The 18,598-nt window shown below is 56.1% G+C and overlaps 1 protein-coding gene across 2 annotated transcripts; it reads left to right on the top strand.

Moving 5' to 3' along the window:
• Window positions 7,900–13,959, top strand: SP6 (Sp6 transcription factor). 2 transcript variants are annotated; one of them, XM_021067083.1, is made up of 2 exons: window positions 7,900–8,127; window positions 10,353–13,959. In XM_021067083.1, exon 2 carries the CDS (start codon window positions 10,406–10,408, stop codon window positions 11,537–11,539), a length of 1,134 nt encoding a protein of 377 aa, XP_020922742.1. In that variant the 5' UTR covers window positions 7,900–8,127; window positions 10,353–10,405; the 3' UTR covers window positions 11,540–13,959. The 2 variants fall into 2 exon arrangements, with proteins under 2 accessions (XP_020922742.1, XP_020922741.1); XM_021067082.1 differs by having other exon boundaries at window positions 7,900–8,384.

Below are 18,598 nucleotides of genomic sequence, written 5' to 3'. Positions count from 1 at the left end.
ATGGTTTCTAGTCGGATTTGTTAACCACTGAGACACGATGGGAACTCCCATTCAAAACATATTTAATCAGCACTTACTAAGTACCAAAAACCATTTAGCATGTAGGCTACTTCTTCATTTCGCCCTCTCTCTCTCTCTCTCTCACTTTTGGATTTGAAGACAAAGGTAAACTCTCACCCACACATATGGGGACATTAACCCAGCCTCCCCCACCCCTGTCCCTGCTCCAAGCCAAGCCAATCCCATAGCCAATCTAGTAGTACCTTTGGAGCAGGTATATGGAACAAAAATTGAGAACTACAGGCAGTAATGCTTTGGGGAATGGTATGAAGTAGGAAAATCTGAGGGCAGCAGCGTAAGCAGCCTGGGCAGTAGAAGGCTCTTTTCTAGGGGGCAGGAGGTGTGGCTGCAGTATGCAGAAGTTCCTAGGCCAGGGATCGAACCCCGCACCACAGCACTGACAACACCAGATCCTGAACCTGCTGAGCCACCAGGGAATGCCTCCAGCAGAAAGCTCTTAAAGGGAGGGAAAAGCAAAGCTGACAGCTGAGTGTAGGGGAGACCCAGGATCTCCGGGGGAGGGGGCTGGGGAAGGAGGAGAAAGGTGGAGAGGAGAGTGGGAGACAGGCCTCTGGGTGAGGATGGGGGCCGGGAGGGAGGGAGGGAAAGATTAGAGAGCTGGAGAAGGAAGTGGAGTCTTAGCAGCTAGAGGCGGGTGAGGAGGAGGTGGGACTGGGAGGCGAGGGCAGAGGAAATGGGCCCAGGCAGTGGAGACAAAAGTCTGAGAGTCTGAGCCTCTGAGGAGCCACCTGGATGGTGCAGGCAGCGGCAACATCAAACTTGGGATGGGAGGATTGGCTCTGGAAGCGAGCTGGAATTGGGGCTGGGATGGGGGGGGCGGGGGGGGCTGCAGGAGGAGCTGAGAGCAAGAGAGAGAGAGGGGGGCTTGAATCTACCATGAACCCCGCTGGGCCTTCAGCCTCATCCAACACCACGCCTTTCCTCTGAACGCTAGAAGCTGGGGCTCCAGAGTCCCCCCCCCCACGGAGGTTGAGGCCCCATTGCCTCCCCCTGCCCCTCACCTCCCCCCCACCTCACTGGCTTTCCTACCTCATCATCGGTGGCAGGAAAAGCAAACTGTTCCAGAGGTGCAAATAGAAGAGGAAAGGGGGTCTCCTGCCTGATAGGGTCCAGGTAACCCAGGGTCCGCCGGGTAAAGCCCCTCCCCGCAGACCAGTCAGGGTCTCCAGACACTCTTTACTGATCAGAGAGCTGGGGAGGGGCCTGGGCCAGCAGGTCCAGGCCAAGGGCTTCATCCTTTTCCTCCCCCCTGCCCCCACTTCCCCGGCCCCCAAGATTCTCCCATTTTGGACTGGACCTGCTACCTAAGCATATGGAACCGATTGAAAGAATTTGTATGCTCACCTTATAATTTATGCAAATCAACTCTGTAATTAACTATAATTTGGAGGCATCCTTTGGTATTTGAGACATTTATCCATGAGGAAATGCCCTAGTGATAATGCTCCCGTATTAACATTATTTACTCCACCTGTGTGGTCTCCTAGGCTTGTTTCCCCCCCTCACTCTGATTTTCTGGGCTGGAAGGTGGGGAGGGCCAGGGAAGCCCCTCCCTGGAGCCTGCCTCTGTCCTGACGCCTGGGCTCCCCCAGGGAGTTGTACTCGGGCCCTGTCCTCTTAATTTTGCCAGGGATTAAAGGAAAGGGTGCAGCTCTGCCTCCTAAGCCTCCCACCACTCAAAGCTCTCCTGCCTGATGGGTGGCTTTCTGCTGAGCTTCAAGGGCCTCAATGGGTCTCATCTCTGAAATGGGTAGAGGAAGGACCTGTCAGGACCTTTACAGGATAATTACTGAAAAGCTAATGAAGGGACTGGGAATCCCCAGTCTAGAGATTTCTGGGGGTGTGGGGGAGGAGCAAGACAAGAGTTCAGGGTGAAGACACCCTAACTCAGCCTGCGGGAGACTTGGTGGGGGAGGTGGCATGAGCGCCCTGGGCTCCTGGGATCTGTGTGCATGTAGGGGGATACACAGCACCTCCTGTCCCCAGTGCCAAGGGCTTTGGGCTACGGCTGAGAGTGGTCACGTGAAACGTCTCCAGGCCACTCTTCTATGTAGGTCAGAATTCCTAGCTTCAGAGAGCTTTGGGGAAACTGGTCTTGTTGTTTCATCTCCTTTCCCCTTCCTGGTCTTCTGACCCTCTCTGCTCCAGGGTACACTCCTGTTAGCCAGCACACCTAAACTCACAAGCACCCTGAAATTAAGTTCACGGACATAGTTGGGGACCACGGGGACCCACCTAAGAATGCACCTCCAGGCCCCTTCTCCCTTTCCAGGCCACGTTTCCAGCTTCTTCACCCTCCTGGCGTTCTGGGATTCCTGAACTGTCTATGGACGTTCTTGGCTGGGCTCTGCCTCTGGTCCTAGGTGTTTTCTTGTCCATCCCAAGCTGCCCCACCCTGTCTGAAGTCAGAGAGAGGGTCTGCCCTCTATATTTGACCAAGAGAGATCCCGGACCCAAGAGGTGGATTACATTGGATCCTCCTGGTGGTTCCAGGTTGCGAAGCAATTGAAAAGGGGACAGAGAAAAGAGGGAAGAAACAAGGCCCCAGCAGAGAAAGGAGAGACCCCTCTCAGCTGCCAGAGTAGCCAGGAACACCACTGGGGAACTCTGCAGAGAGGGACCACTCGAAGAGGTGTGTGTGTGTGTCAGGTCTTAAAAGTGGTTCTTCTTTCTTCCCCACCATGTCCATGGAGGAAACAAAAGGAGGGGATGGAATTTGGAGAGTTCCAGCCAGCCCAGCTCTCTCCGCTGGCCATACTCTCATTTCCTCCATCCTGTAAGAGCCACTTTGTCCCTCTTCCACAACTTCTGGGGAGGGAAGGATGTCCTGCTCCCCCCCCTTCCTCACCCCCACCCCCAGCTGCCTCTTCCAGATGAAATCCTCCTTTCTGGCAGACCTCAGAGACTCAGATCTCACCCCCACCGCTCCCCCAGGAGAGCCGGGGGCCACTGTTTCCTGGATTATCCTAAAAGCTTCCGAGGCCGTGAGGACTTGGCAGCATCCTTGCCCGAGTCTCTCACCTCCCCCTCTGGCTCTGACTGTTGCCTCCTTTATAAAGCCTGGCTCTTCCGTCACCCCCCAATTGCCCCTCACTGCTGCTGCCATCTCTGGGCTCCATGGACTGGTAAGAGGGGCTGTTCCCTGTCCAGTTCAGGGGACATAGATGATCAGGTCTCCATTCTAAAGTGGGGACCATTGAGAAGGGGTTAAAAGGCTTGATTCTCTCTGGATTGGGGAAGGGGGGGGCATGAGAGGGAAGGGGGTCTGCATGGAGAAGGAAAGAAGATTTCTTGAAGGGCTTTGGACTGGGCTGAGCTCTGAGGGAGAAGGAGAGTGGGGATTCACCAGTTGCTAGATAACTGGGGACTTTATTCTGAGAAAAAAGATGGGTTAAAATAATAGAAATGCAGGGCGCACACTCACCACATGGAAGTTCATGCATGATAGCACAGGGAGAAACCCCTGTGGGGGACGCCCTTTATGGCAGAGGAGAGAGGACAGACACCCACGTTCAAGTCCTAAAGGTACCTACAGGCTGGGTGGGTACACACACATTTGTAGATACACACATACCCCCATACCCCCCCCCCACACCAACATACAGATGCACTAGCCTCAGCTGGGCTCATCTTTCAGACTGAGAGTGGGTGTGGATGCTGAGGATATTTGGGTTTATAACAGAATTAGTGCCCAAAGTAGTGCTTGGCCCCGGCTAGACGCTCCGTAAGTGTTAGTTCAGTGAATAAAGGATGAGTGAAAGAAAACTGCTTGGCTCCAACTCTGGACCCTGTCCGGTTTCTCTGGGAGACTGTGGGGGAGAGAAGGGGGTGTGAGGAATGGGTTAGGGTTCCTGATCGCCAGCTGGCTGTGGGCTGAGTGCAGCCTGGAGGTGGGGGTTGGCATAGAGAAGCGAGCAACTAGGAGACTAGGAATCAGGAGGTTGGGGTTCAGGTTCCCGCTCTGCTTCTAACTTATTGTATGACTTTTTTTTTTTTTTTTGGCTTTTTAGGGCTGCACCCACAGCCTATGGAAGTTCCCAGACTAGGGGTGGAATCAGAGCTACAGCTGCCAGCCTCCACCACAGCCACAGCAACGGGGGATCCGAGCGGCGTATGCAACCTACACCAGAGCTCATGGCAATGTCAGATCCTTTAACCCAAGAGCGGGGCCAGGGATGGAACCCGCGTCTTCATGGTTACTAGTCGGATTTGTTTCCTCTGAGCCACAAAGGGAATTCCCTTATGGTGGGACTTTGAGCTACTTGCCTCCCTGTTCGGGGATTCAATTTCTCTGCTAGCAAAATGAGGGCTTGCACTAGACAATTTTTATGGGCAGACCAGCTTTGACAGTCTCACCGTGCAATCTCCACAGAGGGACAGTTGAGGTTTGGGAGGGACCGCAGCAATCCAACCCAAGATGGGACCAGCTTGTCCAATGGAACTCAGGGTCATGATGGCTTTGATCTGGAGAACAGTTTAAGAGTGTCATCCTCTCGAGCTTTCCACCCTTAGGATCTATGGGAGCTGGACTGCCACTGCCATCCCGGCTGCCATAGTGAGGCTGGATGGAATAGCAGAAAGAACAGGTGCTTTAGATCCTGACCGATCTGGACTCAGTTTCCTTCTCTGTCTCTTAACAACTTTGTAACCTTGGGCAGGTCATTTAACATCCTCAATCCTTGGCTTCCTCATCTGTATAATGGGAGGATAATAATAACTACTGCATTATTGCTGCATCCTCATGAGAATTAGAGATATTTGTGCGAAGCACATGGAATGGAGTAGGTGCCCAATAAATAAAAGCTGGTTATGATAAGCAGGGAGATGAACATGGCTTCTCTGGGTACAAAGTGGATTGTTGATTATAAATGAGGCGTGAGAAGGAGAGGGCTGGTAAGAATGGGAGATAGACACTTGCAGCAAAAATCTGTCTACTTACAGCTGCAGGGAATGAGCGAAGGGACTAGAAATGGCCCCAGTCATGGGCAGATCTCAGTGGGCTGCCTGGTTCAACTCTGAGATAAGACCATGGCAGTGGTGATCTTGGCAGTCACGTCAGCATCAGATCATGAGCACCACTAGGGAAAGAAACATCTAGCATTGGGCAGTTGGAAGGGCTGGAGTCAATGGAACAAAAGCAGAGGGGGAATCTGGAAGAAAGACAGTGCCCTGACTCAGAGAGGCAGAGATCTAGGCAGGGCCGGAAATCAGAATGGCTGGGTTTGCTGAGATAACTGCATTGCTGTTGAATTTCATGATGATGAGTCCCAGACAGGTGGAGGGTCTTTGCTTCTGGAAAACACAGATGGCTTCGGGTCAGGACAAGGTGGGGTTAACAGGGGCCTGGGGTGAAAATGGGGGTGGTATGTCTACTATGCAGAGGCTGGATCCCTTTCCCCGTTGCTTTCCAGAGAAAGACGGAAGGAGCTAGGAAGATAAGACTATCTGATGCCTATAAATAAATGGGAGGAGGGACTCTTTTCCCATTCAGAGTCTGATCTGTGCTTGGGAGTTAGCACCTTAAGGGAACAACCAGAGGCCAGTGGGCTGAGGGAGGAGGAGGAAGAGAACTCCTAGACCTCGAACTAGACTTAGCCCGGGAATTTGAGTAGCGGGCTCCTAGGCTCTGAGATGAGAGCCCCTGACTGTTCCAGACTCAGCTGTGAATTGAGGTGTAAGTTCAATAAAGTCAAGATTTGCAGGCTGAGCACTCAGAGATAAAGCCATGTGGGACACAGAGGGTTGTCAATTTGGCCGCGGCCACAAAGAATCAGAGCCATTCTTGAGAATCTATATCTCAGGGGCAAGAATCGGGAAGGAAATCCGACTGATCAGAAAGCAGAGTCCCTGACATCTGGGAGGCACCTCTCCGCTTCCTAAGTGCCTTTCCTTCACCCCACAGAGCGGCTGCTCTAACCTCATTTCACCTAGGAGGAAACTGAGGCTCAGAGCAACCTGACCTGCCAGATGAGCTTAGCAAGTGCAGAGCTGGAGCTAGAATTTAGGTCTGTCAACTTCTAGCCCAAAGATCTTTGTGCCTATACCTTAATCCAACAAATATTTGCTGGGAACCAACTTACTGAATAATTATAACACTACCAACGATAACTTCCGTTTACTGGGAACTTCCCCGGGGGGCCCCACGGGCCGAAGTGTTTTAGGAACATCAATTCCTTTAAGCCCCAGGAAACCCACCCAACTTGAACCCAGGTTGTCCAGATGAGTCTTTGAAAAGAGAGATTTAGAGATGAATCAGACACTGATTCTGGGTATGAGGACGTGTATGATTGGGTGGGGGGCTACACACGAAAAGATTGATTTTCAAGTGCCTGGTGGCTTCAGGTCAGCCGTTTTCTAGTTGCACTTCGAATGCCAGACAGGTAATCTGACCGTGGTGGAATCGCGGCTGACCAGTGAAACTGAATCAGCCTAAAGTCCGCTCTTGGCTGTACGAAATAGACTGCAAAAATAAAAACGAAATTTAAAAAGTAGAAGGCAGAGCGCCTAGGGAAAGTCAACGGGCGCAACGAGGAAAAAATTAGCAAGTTCATCAGAATTCCACCTGCAAGAAAAGGGTCATTTCAGGAGGTCAAAGCAGTGGGTAAGAAGCACCCACCGGGAAGGCAGCTTCGTAGGTACCCTGGCGAACAGGCCAGCCTGGTGGGGAGAAGAAAGGTACACCCCTACCCACTGGCGCTGGGTTTCTCAACTAACTCCGATCCTGAAAGACGTTTTTCGGTGGGTGTCGCAAAAACCCTGAAATTCTGCAGAAGGGTTGCACTGTGTGTGCGCAGTTGTTTTTCCTCAAAGGAATCCAAGACCCCTCCCTAAAGTTATGAGCCTCGGGTTTAGACATTCAAGTGAGAATCGGAGGAGTGGTGGCGAGGAGTCGCTCAGATCTTGGCAGAAGTGTCCTTTCCCAGGGCTATTCGGCGCCTGCCCCAACTTTCAAAGCCGGGTGCGCGAGGGCGAGGGTGGCGGGGCGCGGGCTGAGAGCCTTCGGGACCGAGAGAAGCGCAGGCGTATTTGAGAGGCAGACCCGGCAGACGCTAGGGTTGCTGCCTAAGGATGGATAGGGAGTGAGGGCTCAGGGGGGCCGGTGGAGATGGGCCAGTGAGGTGGGGAGGGGAGAGGAGAGGGAGAGGAAAGGAGAGGAGAGGAGAGGAGGAGGTTATCCCCAAAAGGTGAGCGGCGGGGGGAAAGAAAGGCGGAAAGCAAGAGAGAGCAAAGGACCGGGGTAGGTGGTAGTGGCGGAAAGAAGCGGCGGGGAGCACGGTGAAGGAGAGCAGCGGCCAAGATCAACTTCTCACAGCCCGGGCCTGGGGGTAGACCGGACACATGCTTGGCGCTCCATCCTGTTTCCTTCTTTCCTCTCAGTTCTGGGGCATTGCTACCCGGCCGGGACAGGTGGGTTGAGGGCCGTCGAGGCAAACGAGGCCCTAGGGTGACTCAATATCACCTCCGGAGCCCGCCCTCTCTTCCATTCCCCGAGGGTCTGAGTCCTGCGTCCCCGCCAGACCCAGCCGGCTCGAGGGCAGTTTTGCCCTCGATGGGGCGGGCCCCCAAACCTGGGAAACACTCCGCCCAGGCCCCTCGCCCCGGCAGCGGAGGGGCCAGGGAGGAGCGAGGGAGGGGGCGTGGTGCGACCTAGTTTGCGATCTCTACCCCCCTTCCCTCCCTCCTCCCCCCCCGCCCCCTCCCCGCCGGCCAGCCGCGCTCGGCCTGCCGTCTGGCCGAGCCCGCAAGGGTTAAAGGCGGCCCACAGGTGAGGTGGGCGGGGCCGCGAATTCGGGGAAAAAGGAGCGCAGGACCGAGGATGAAGGCAGAGAGCGCGGTGAGTCACGGGCGGAGCTGGCCTCGCTCGCTCGCTCGCCGGCTCCCGCCCGCCCTCCGCCCTCCCGCCGCCTCTCTCTGCCCCTCCTCCGCCGCCGCCCGCCCCGGGTCTCGTCGCGGCCCCGGCTCGCCCTCTGCTCCTGCCCCTCGCCCACGAGCGCCCGTTGGGAGCGCACCAGCCTGCGGCATCCTGAGCCCGGGCGCAGCCTCGAGGTAGGAGCCCGGGTTGGGGCGGCGAGGGGTGAGCGCATCGCGGCTGGTTTCGGAAAGACGCGCCCGGAACGCGCCGTAGCCTCCTCTGGCCTCGGGAAAGGTGGTCCGAAAGATTCCGAGGGGCTTAGAGCCCTGGCGGAGTGAAAACGGGGCGGACGGGCGAGGCCGGAGACTGGGGCAACTGGAGCGACTGGGACAACTGGAGGACTGGAACCCTGAGGACCGGGAGTACGGAAGTCCTGACCACCTGAGCACAGGTGATGGGAGAGGCAGCCGGCGGAAGGGGGAAGGAAGGTGACTCTACCTGCCTTCCCGCCTTGGGGAGCGACAGGTCGGGTACGCGCCTGGCTGTCTCCCTTCCGAGATCTCGGCAGCTAGGCTAGTGCATCTCAGGATTGGGCTCTTTGGCCCTGTGTGTCGGGAGAGGCCACTCCGGAGCCTCTGTAGTTAGCCTCCCCACCCCCTAAGCCCCGGGGCCGTTCCCAGGCGCCAAAAGCTATTAGGGTCCCAGGACTCACTGCTCCCGCCCAGCCCCTTCTGGGCTGCCCCGCCTGGGCCTGAGGCTCGGTTGCTGCTGCTTCACCCGGTTCCTTTCTTGTGGTAAAGGCAGGAGCCTGAGTTGGCGCCCCAGTCCCCCTCTCCCTCCCTTTCCCAGACTGCCAGGGCCACCTCCCAAGTCCCAGAAGCCAAAGGTGGTAGGGTCATCTGAATTTGGCTTTGGGAAGGAAAAGTCCCTGCTCTAAATCACCGCATCTCCTCCCCGCCATCAGAGAAGGCCGAGGCACCCAAAGCCACACACCCCAGGCACCAGGGCAGGGCTCCCAGATCTTAGGGAGAGGTGGTGAGATGAGGCTGATCTTCAAGTGACAGGTTTGTGGTGGAGAAAGAGGTGGGTGGTGGTGGTGGTGGTGGGGTGTCTTTAGGTTCCCGGTGGTTTAGGGAAAGAGTAACAGACCAGGAGTAGAGAGACTTGGTTCACAGAGGTACACAAACTCCCTTTATTATTTTTTTAATATTTGCTGATTTGAATGAATAAATGTCTTTTTTCAAGTGACTTCAAATATGGCCTCAGTTTCCTCTTGTAAAATGAGAGGATTGGCCTGGAGTAGTGATTCTCAACCCCTGGCTGCATGTTAGAATCATCTGGAGGGCTCCTAAAAATGATCCAGGCCTAGCATGCAGCCCCTCTATAATCTCTTTGGGTGATTCTTCCTCTTAATTTCGGTATGATTCTGGCAATTTCCTGTTGCTTCCCCCACTCTGTCCCTGCATCCCTTAAAGGGGTGGCAATTTTCTCTTCCTGAGCTTGCTGGCTGACCTCTTTTCTCTGGGGAAGCAAACCCCTCCAACCTTCACATCTGGGTCTCCCCTAGATTGGAGGAGAGCTGGGTAGCAGCCAGAGAGCTAGCCGGCTGGACACTTGGTGTGGGTTAGGATGGGGGGGGCAAGGGGGTGCTTAGCTTTCCCTGGTGGGGAGAAGCACTCTGGGAACTGGCCCTGCAGCTGGACCCCAGGGAGGTGAAGCCCCAAGTAGAGGGAAAGAGGTGGGGGCCAGGCATGGGGGTAGGTTTGGTGGTGCTGAGGCAACCCAGCCAGGCAGGGAGGTGGGGGGAGTGGTGCAGAGCAGAGAAATGCCATTTTTCACTGAGCGTGCCTCGTGCCTCAGTGATGGAAGGAGGGCTCTTTTTTTCCCCCCAAAACCTCAGAACCTGCTTTGCACTTTGGGAAGTCAGGTCACTTGAAGCTTTGGGTTAGAATGCCTGCCTCCCCCTCCCCAGCTGTGTCCTGAGTTAAACTGGGGAAGCTGAGATGGATCTAGAGCCTCCATTTGGGTTGGGAGCAGGTCCGAGGGGGGAGATGGGAGCAATGCCACTGCCCCTTCACCAGCCTGGGCAGTTGGAGTGCGCAGATGGTTCTAGCACTGTATTCTAGGAGTATTCGACCTGTCAGTCTGGGACCAACCTAACTCCCAAGATGAGCTGGGTCTTATAGGAGGGACCACCTAGGAAAAGGTTGACTTCCATCATACACATACAGAGAACCTCAAACCCTCAACCCTTAGCACTCCCAGATTCTCTTAACTGATCTTTAGTCCCCACCCAGGGGTGCTTTCCTCTTTTTCACTTGGGGGTGGGAGAGGAGCACTTGGCAGGGAGGGGATCTGGGCTAGGATGGAATATGAGCCAGTTATTTTGCTCACCTCACCTCTTTTCTGCTTCCTTTAGGTCCCACCTGAGGTGTCCTTGACCATCCCTGACCCCCACCCCGGATCCCGGCAATGCTAACCGCTGTCTGTGGCTCTCTGGGCAGCCAGCACACGGACGCGCCTCCCGCCTCCCCGCCGCGCCTCGACCTGCAGCCTTTGCAAACATACCAGGGCCACACGAGCCCGGAGGCTGGGGACTACCCCTCCCCGCTGCAGCCTGGAGAGCTGCAGAGCCTCCCGCTGGGCCCCGAGGTGGACTTCTCACAGGGCTATGAGTTGCCGGGGGCCTCCTCTCGGGTAACCTGCGAGGACCTGGAAAGCGACAGTCCCTTGGCCCCGGGACCCTTTTCCAAGCTCCTGCAGCCGGACATGTCACACCATTACGAATCGTGGTTCCGGCCGACACACTCAGGCACCGAGGATGGCTCGTGGTGGGACCTTCATCCGGGTACCAGCTGGATGGACCTCCCCCACACTCAGGGAGCCCTGACGTCACCTGGCCACCCCGGGGCGCTTCAGGCCGGCTTGGGGGGCTACGTCGGAGACCATCAGCTTTGTGCCCCGCCGCCCCACCCACACCCGCACCACCTCCTCCCAGCCGCGGGAGGGCAGCACCTCCTCGGGCCTCCCGACGGGGCGAAGGCCTTGGAAGCGGCCGCCCCAGAATCGCAGGGGCTGGATACCAGTCTCGACGGGGCGGCCCGGCCCAAAGGCTCCCGGCGGTCAGTGCCCCGCAGCTCAGGCCAGACCGTGTGCCGCTGTCCCAATTGCCTGGAGGCGGAGCGACTGGGGGCTCCGTGCGGGCCCGATGGAGGCAAGAAGAAGCATTTGCACAATTGTCATATCCCGGGCTGCGGGAAAGCCTACGCCAAGACGTCGCACCTGAAGGCGCACCTGCGCTGGCACAGCGGCGACCGTCCCTTCGTGTGCAACTGGCTCTTCTGCGGCAAGCGCTTCACGCGCTCCGACGAGCTGCAGCGCCACCTCCAGACCCACACCGGCACCAAGAAGTTCCCTTGCGCAGTCTGCAGCCGGGTGTTCATGCGCAGCGACCACCTGGCCAAACACATGAAAACCCACGAGGGCGCCAAAGAGGAGGCTGCCGGAGCGGCGGCAGCGGCGGGCGAGGGCAAGGCCGGCGGAGCAGAGCCCGCCGGGGGCAAAGGCAAGCGCGAGGCCGAGGGCAGCTCGGCTCCCTCCAACTGAGCTCCTCGGTCCCGCCTCCCCGCTGGTCTCCCCTAGGGCTGTCAGAAGAGAGTCCTCTGGCCTGCTGCCTTTGGGAGGCGGCTTGAGTAAGAAGAGAAAGTGGTTATTTATTGAGAGGGAGGAAAAGTGGTGCGGGGATCGGGGAACCGGGGCGCTGGGGGTTGCTTAGTCTCTGGGGCTAGATGGGACGGATGCGTTTGTTTGGCTGGGCCGGGAGGAGCTGCACATGCCCTCCAGTGCTTGCCTTGTTCGCTCTTTCACTCAGGCCCCTGGGCTAGGGGTTGGGCTGGGGTACCCCTAAGGCTCCTGCGGCGTCTGGAGGGCGGAAGGGACAGGCTGGAGGAGACAGCGCGTCCCTGGAGCAGAGAGGAGTGGGGCCGCCCCGGGCGCTGGGAGTAGCTGTCTGGACACGTCCCTAGTGCCTGGGAACCCGGACATAAAAGGGTCTCCGAAGCCGCCCTGCGGCCCGGGTCCCTTTCATCCCCCTTAGAGTGCTTCTATCCTGAGGGAGAGCCGAGATGGGGTAGCAGAAGCTGGGGGGGGGTCCCCCCTAAGGGAGGAGTTTCTATCTGGCTGGGAGGATTGTCCCAGTGGAAATAACGCCTTTGATGTGCCTCCTTATTAAGCCTTCCAGACCCAGTCTGATGGAGCCGTGAAGGAAGAGGGGAAGAGGGCCCGAATGAGCGAGGGCTTCCAGCCGGAACAGTGGGGTGGAGGAGAAGAGCTCTAAATGTGGGAGTTGAGCAAGGAAGTCCCTTCTCAAAAGAGAGAAAGAGATTTGGTCAGGGAGTGGAACTAAGCCCCTTGGTCTTTATAAAAATAAAGTTGAGTAGGCCACTCTCATCTGTCACCTTCTGCAGGCGTTTCAGACGGCCAGGAGCCCCTGCTTCCCAGCTGATGTATTTCCTCACCCTAGATCCCTCCGCATTTGCCTTCCCCTTAGGGTTGGAAGGGGGAGGGTTACCTGGGTTTGGGTGGGAGTGGGTGGGGGTGTCCCAGCAGAGGGACCCGCAGTGGTTAGTGGAGGACTCTGGCCCTGCCTGGCGGTTCTCCTCCGGGAGAGGCTAAGCCCCTCTCTTTCTTTAGCCGGGCCCTCCCCTTCCCCACTGCCCACAAGCCTTGCCCCCTCCGTAGAGTGTGTTAGGAAGCTCTTTCCCAGCTCATCTTTTGGAGGAAGCTCCCCTTCCAGGTGAAGAATGTTGTTCTCTCACTGGAAGGGGCCTGCCTTCTGCAGGGATGTCCAGACAGCTGTCCCTGTCCCTTTCTTTAGATCTAGAAATACATCCCAATTGTAACCATGGAGTGGGGAACATGGGGAGGGGGTAAGCCCGGCAGAGGCTGAGCCAGGCAAAAGGAAGAGAGCTGATGGGGGAAGGGTCTGGTGGGCCACAGGACCCTGGAGCTAGTGGGCTTTCCCAGGATCCAGGTGGGAGGCCTTAAAAAAGGCTCCCCCAACTCCCCTTCCCCTGCCCTTCCTTCTCCACCCAGAGCCCTATGCGAGGATTAGTTGTGTATTGATTTTTTTAAGTTATAAGCAAAGGGTATTTTATTTAATATTAGGACACGTGTGTGCATTGTATGTACTTATGTATGTGTGTGTTCCTGTGTGTGTGTGTGTGTGTTTCTCTACTGAGCCTGGGGTCTTCAGCCAGGGAGACCTCATCTTGTTCACCCCAGCCAAGGTCCTGGGGTCTAGACCAACAGCATCTTCCTTCCTTGGGGATGCTGGGGCCCAGTGCAAGGACTGGGCGCTCTTGGGAAGTAGGGCTGGGATCTGGGTGGGAATATGTTTGTGTAGAAAAGAGCCCTTCCTAAGAGGGAAAGCGCGGCTCTCCTCGAGGGACTCATGGACCTGGGGTGGTTTAAGAACGAACGTTCTTGCTTTCTGCTCCCTCTTTCCCTACCTCCTGCGCCTCTGAGCAGAGGTCCCTTTTCTTGCTGAGAGGCTTGGGGGTCAGAAGAGGGCTGGCGGTGCTCACACGTTGCCCGGCCAGGGGGAGGAGGGGGAGAGAGGGAGGGCACCTTGGGTGTAGGATGCCTTTGTCCTCCACCCATCGAAACCAGCCACCCCCGCCCTGTGCCACCAGTGACCATTCTCAGGGGAACTCCCCAGTGGGTGTCGGTGGAGGGGGGGGGAGCACACAGATGTTCCCCCCATTAGAGGCCCCGAGCTCTAAGGTGTGTGGGTGAGGGCTTTGGATAGGTTTCCTTCTGCTCCCCTCTTTTCTAGACCTAGGTTGCTTGGCTGTCTGCCCCCTTCTAGGCAGCCCCCTAGAGGAGAAATGTAGGATTTTTTTTTTCTTTAACTGCTGTGAACCCACTTTGGGGGGAGGAGGAGGAAGAAGAAACAGCCTGTGTTTTTTATGCCATAATAAAGTCGTCAGCCACATCACTGCTTCGTTTGTCTTCCAGCTCTGGTTTCTTTTTTTTTTTCTTTCTTTCCGTCTTTTGTCTTTTTAGGGCTGCACCCACGGCATATGGAGGTTTCCAGGCTAGGGGTTGAATTGGAGCTGCAGCTGCCGGCCTACACCACAGCTGCAGCAACGGTGGGATCCAAGCCGTGTCTACAACCTACACCACAGCTCACGGCGACGCCGGATCCTTCACCCACTGAGCGAGGCCAGGGATCAAACCCGCAACCTCATGGTTCCTAGTCGGATTTGTTAACCACTGAGCCACGACAGGAACTCCTGGTTTCCTCTTTGACCCAGGGTCTCCGAGCAGTGAGGACCAGACTGGCCGCCAGGTGGGGTGGACACTTCTCTTTGATCCTGCAGCCCTGGGCAACCTCACCTCCCTTTGTTTGGGGCAGAGCAGAGCTGATTGAAGGGTCCGATCCTGCCCTGAGGTTGTTGGTGAAAAGGAGGAGGTGGGGCTCCCTCAGGGATGGAGAGCTGGGCTGACTGTGGTCTTCACCTGTGGAGACGAGAAGGTTCTAGAGCTTTCCTTCCTCTTCCACATGTAAGCCCTCTCTGTCACCTCCCCTGCCAAGAATTGCTGGTTCCCTGCCCTTCCCGGAGCTGGCCGGCCCGTTGGCCCCCTCACCCCACGCCTGGTCGGGGTGTGTGTCTGTGTGTGTCAATCAGTCCTTCTGGCTGTGAGTGAGGTGGGGGTGACCGACAGCGATTTCTTCACCCAGGATGATCCCTATCAGGGACAAGGCGATGAAAGGCAGCCAAGATTATCTGATGGGCTCCCGCCCAGCTGGAAAGTATGAAGGAAAGATTCCTACTGCAACTCCCAGCTAGAGTAGAGACCCGCCACAGTTACACAATCGCCGTGTGCCCAGAGGTACCTCACTGGACGCATCGGGCCCCCTCAGGGAGGCACACATGCACTTTCCGAGGCTGCTCGGTGCCCAATGTGCAGTTGGTGCTCCACAAGCGTCAAAGAGTAAAGGCCTTGGAGTTCCCACCGTGACGTGGCAGAAACGAATCCGACTAGGAACCATGAGGTTGCAGCTTCACTCCCTGGCCTCCTCAGTGGGTTAAGGATCCAGTGTTGCATTGCTGTGAACTGTGGTTGTAGGTCGAAGATATGGCTCGGATCCCTCTTGGCTGTGGCTGTGGCTGTGGCTGTGGCCGGCAGCTGTAGCTCCAATTCAGCCCCTGGCCTGGGAACTTTCATATGCCCCGGGTGGGGCCCTAAAAAGCAAAAAAAGAAAAAAAAAAAAAAAAAGAGTTTTTTTTCCCCTCTGGGTCTGCAGAGCCCCAGAGCTAGGAATGGTAGCATAGGATCAGTTTCTGGTGCCAAGGGTGCGGAGGCAGTGATTGTGTTTTTTCACCCTTCCCATCTTACACCTTGGCCAAAGCTATCATCTACCCTAGCGGGATTCCTACTTCCCCGACTCTAACCCTCACCCAATTTCTCAGAGCCAAATCTAGTACCCAAGTTGGCCCGTTCCATCACTTGTCAGGGAGAGTCTGGGGTCCCAAAGTTTAAGGCCACGTGGGGATGGGGCATCAATGATTAGGCGTGAAGTTCCTGTTGTGGTGCAGTGGTTAATGAATCCGACTAGGAACCATGAGGTTGCGGGTTCGGTCCCTGCCCTTGCTCAGTGGGTTGACGATCCGGCATTGCCGTGAGCTGTGGTGCAGGATGCAGACGTGGCTCGGATCCTGTGTTGCTGTGGCTGTGGTGTAGGCCCATGGCTATAGCTCTGATCCGACCCCTAGCCTGGGAACCTCCATATGCCGCGGGAGCGACCCAAAGAAATAGCAAAAAGACAAAAAAAAAAAAAAAAAAAAAGAAAAGAAAAGAATGATTAGGCGTCACGGAGGAAAGCAGATCGGTTGGGGTTGTTTCCATCAGCTGCTGGACTTTTGACACCTGGATGGAGGCGTGGAGTTCCCACGACCTCATGCCCACCTCACTCCCTGGGGCTCCTCTTTTGGCTTCCTGGCTCTGGGGGACTTAGACCCCAGGAGCCTGCGAGTCCTCTCCTCCTCTCCCCCATCACTGTCCCCAGGGACAGGAGGGCAGCTGCGGGGCCTGCCGGGCCTGTCTGGGCAGGACCGGGGCCACCCCTCCTCCCCTTGCAACTCCTCCCGCTGACCTGCATTCTTAGTGGGGGCCTTTGGTGGGGCTGTAACGCTCACTCTCTGGCCCTGGCAGCAATGCTGCCTGGCTGGCTTGGCCCCCCTCCCCGCCCCCTTTCCCTCCATGGAGCCCAAGGCCATCTCTGACCCTTCAGTTCTGGCGCCCCTGGCAGGACAATCCTGGAGGCGCTGAGAGGGAGTTCAGGAAATCAGAATATCTGGGCTGACCCCTCTGGGCACCCTCTCCTGGGAAGTGGGAGCAGGATCCCTCTAGGGAGGGTGAGTGAAGTCGGGAACCGGAAAGTGACAGGCAACAGGCCTCCTGGGAGCTGCTGCCTGGGGCTGTGCGGGCCTCTCCTCCGGCCTCAACACGCCGCCCAGCGGGCATCCGGGGAAGTGCAGAAGGTGAACTGGCTTTCCCGCCCGCCGCGGGCGCACTCTGTCAGCACACAGCCTGAATGTTTGCTTCTGGAAGGACGTCCTATGGCAACCTCACGATCCCACCACCCCACCCTGTACCTCACACCAGAAGCAGCCTTCACTCCCCATCAACCCTAGTGAGTCTGACTGCTCAGCATCTTCGTGTAGGTTTGAAAGGCATCTCAGCAACGACATAATCCAGTTGTTCCCACCCCATAGAATCACCCATGGAGCTTTTCCAGATGCCCTGATCCACTCCCCAACATCCTACCGAATTCTGTCCCCTGGGGATGCAGTAGACTAACACTTCTCAAACTTTACCCCTGGGGGTCTTGTTAATATGCAGATTCCCATTCAGTAGGTTTGAGGTGGGGCCTGAGATTCTTTTTTTTTTTTTTTTTTAAGGCCTCACCTGTGGCATATGGAGGTTCCCAGGCTAGGAGTCGAATCGGAGCTGTAGCCCCTGGCCTACACCACAGTCACAGCAATGCCAGATCTGAGCCTCGCCTGAGACCTACACCACAGCTCACGGCAACGCCGGATCCTTAACCCACTGAGCGAGGCCAGGGATTGAACCTGCAACCTCATGGTTACTAGTTGGATTTGCTTCTGCTGAGCCACGATGGGAATTCTGCACTTTCTAATTTTCTTTTTTTTTTTTTTTTTTTGACACAGCATATGGAATTCCCAGGCCGGGGATCAGATCTGAGCCCACAGCTGCAATCTGTGCCACAGTTGCAGCAACACCAGATCCTTTAACCCACTGTGCTGGGCCAGGGGCCGAACCTGTGTCCTGCTGCTGCAGAAATGCAGCCAATCCCATTGTGCCACAGTGGAAACTCCCAGACTACTTTGGGAGGGGCACACCTGCACCCGAGACACACGGAGGTTCCCAGGCTAAGGGTTGAATCAGAGCTGTAGCTGACAGCCTATGCCACAGCCACAGCCATGGCAACACCAGATCCTTAATCCACTGAGCGAGGCCAGGGATCGAACCCATAACCTCATAGTTACTAGTCGAATTCATTTCCACTGTGCCACAAGGGAAACTCTGATTCTGCATTTTTAGTAAGCTTCCAAATGATGCTGATGCTGGCAATCTGAGGACACTTCGTGAAGTAAAATATTAAAGTTGTGCAAGGGGAGTTATGTGGTTGAAAATTAACCCCTCCTGGCCCCATGCATGCCTGAGAACCACTGATCCAGTCCAATTCCTTCACTTGCCCCTGGGAAAACAGACCCTTGCCGATTAACTGACCTGCCTGAACTGCAGAGCCAGAGAAGGAGTGGGATGCGATGTCAGTCTGCACAGTTCCAGCCAGTGCTGGTCTCTGCCTCCTGCTCAGCTTCTAGGTCAACCTTCTCTGCAAGTGACAATCCCTTTCCTGAAAGTGAAGCCCATCTCAGTGGAGTCAGCATCCTCTTGGGAATCAGCCTTATTTATCTAGAGACAATCAGAAAATACCTCAGATTTCAGAGGCCCCAAGAACTTTACTTGGTGTCTTTCCCCAGGCCATCACCCAGCACACCTGCCCACAGCCTGCCTCCTGGGGAAGCCTCGGCCTCTGCCTTCAGTCTCATCCCTGGAATGACCAGAGGCTGGGAAGCTGTGGCCAGGGCTCTGAGCAGCAGCCCTGATTGACAGTCTGGATGTGGGTGGGGGAAGTATGTAATCTGCAGTGTCTCCCCTCCCCCCGTTCCTGGAGGGCTCCATAGAGCAAAAGGGTGTGAGATGCATTTGCTTAAAGGCTGGTGATAGAGGAGTTCCCGTCGTGGCGCAGTGGTTAACGAATCCGACTAGGAACCATGAGGTTGCGTGCAGGTTCGATCCCTGCCTTTGCTCAGTGGGTTAACGATCCGGCGTTGCCGTGAGCTGTGGTGTAGGTTGCAGACACGGCTCAGATCCCGCGTTGCTGTGGCTCTGGCGTAGGCTGGCAGCTACAGCTCCGATTAGACCCCTAGCCTGGGAGCGACCCAAGAAATGGCAAAAAGACAAAAAAAAAAAAAAAAAAAAAAATTGTTATAAAAAAAGGCTGGTGATAGAGATGGTTTATAGAGGAAAAATGACCAGGAAAGCAGAAAATCTGGGCTCGGAGTCTAC

This window comes from Sus scrofa, chromosome 12 (genome assembly GCF_000003025.6).
Source record: "Sus scrofa isolate TJ Tabasco breed Duroc chromosome 12, Sscrofa11.1, whole genome shotgun sequence".
Taxonomy (NCBI): domain Eukaryota; kingdom Metazoa; phylum Chordata; class Mammalia; order Artiodactyla; family Suidae; genus Sus; species Sus scrofa.
Note: the sequence above shows the minus strand (reverse complement) of the source record. Positions and strands in the feature narration are given on the sequence as shown.

What these genes read in the sequence shown, in the direction of transcription:
- SP6 (XM_021067083.1), top strand. Translation starts at nt 10,406, where the DNA reads ATGCTAACCGCTGTCTGTGGCTCTCTGGGCAGCCAGCACACGGACGCG.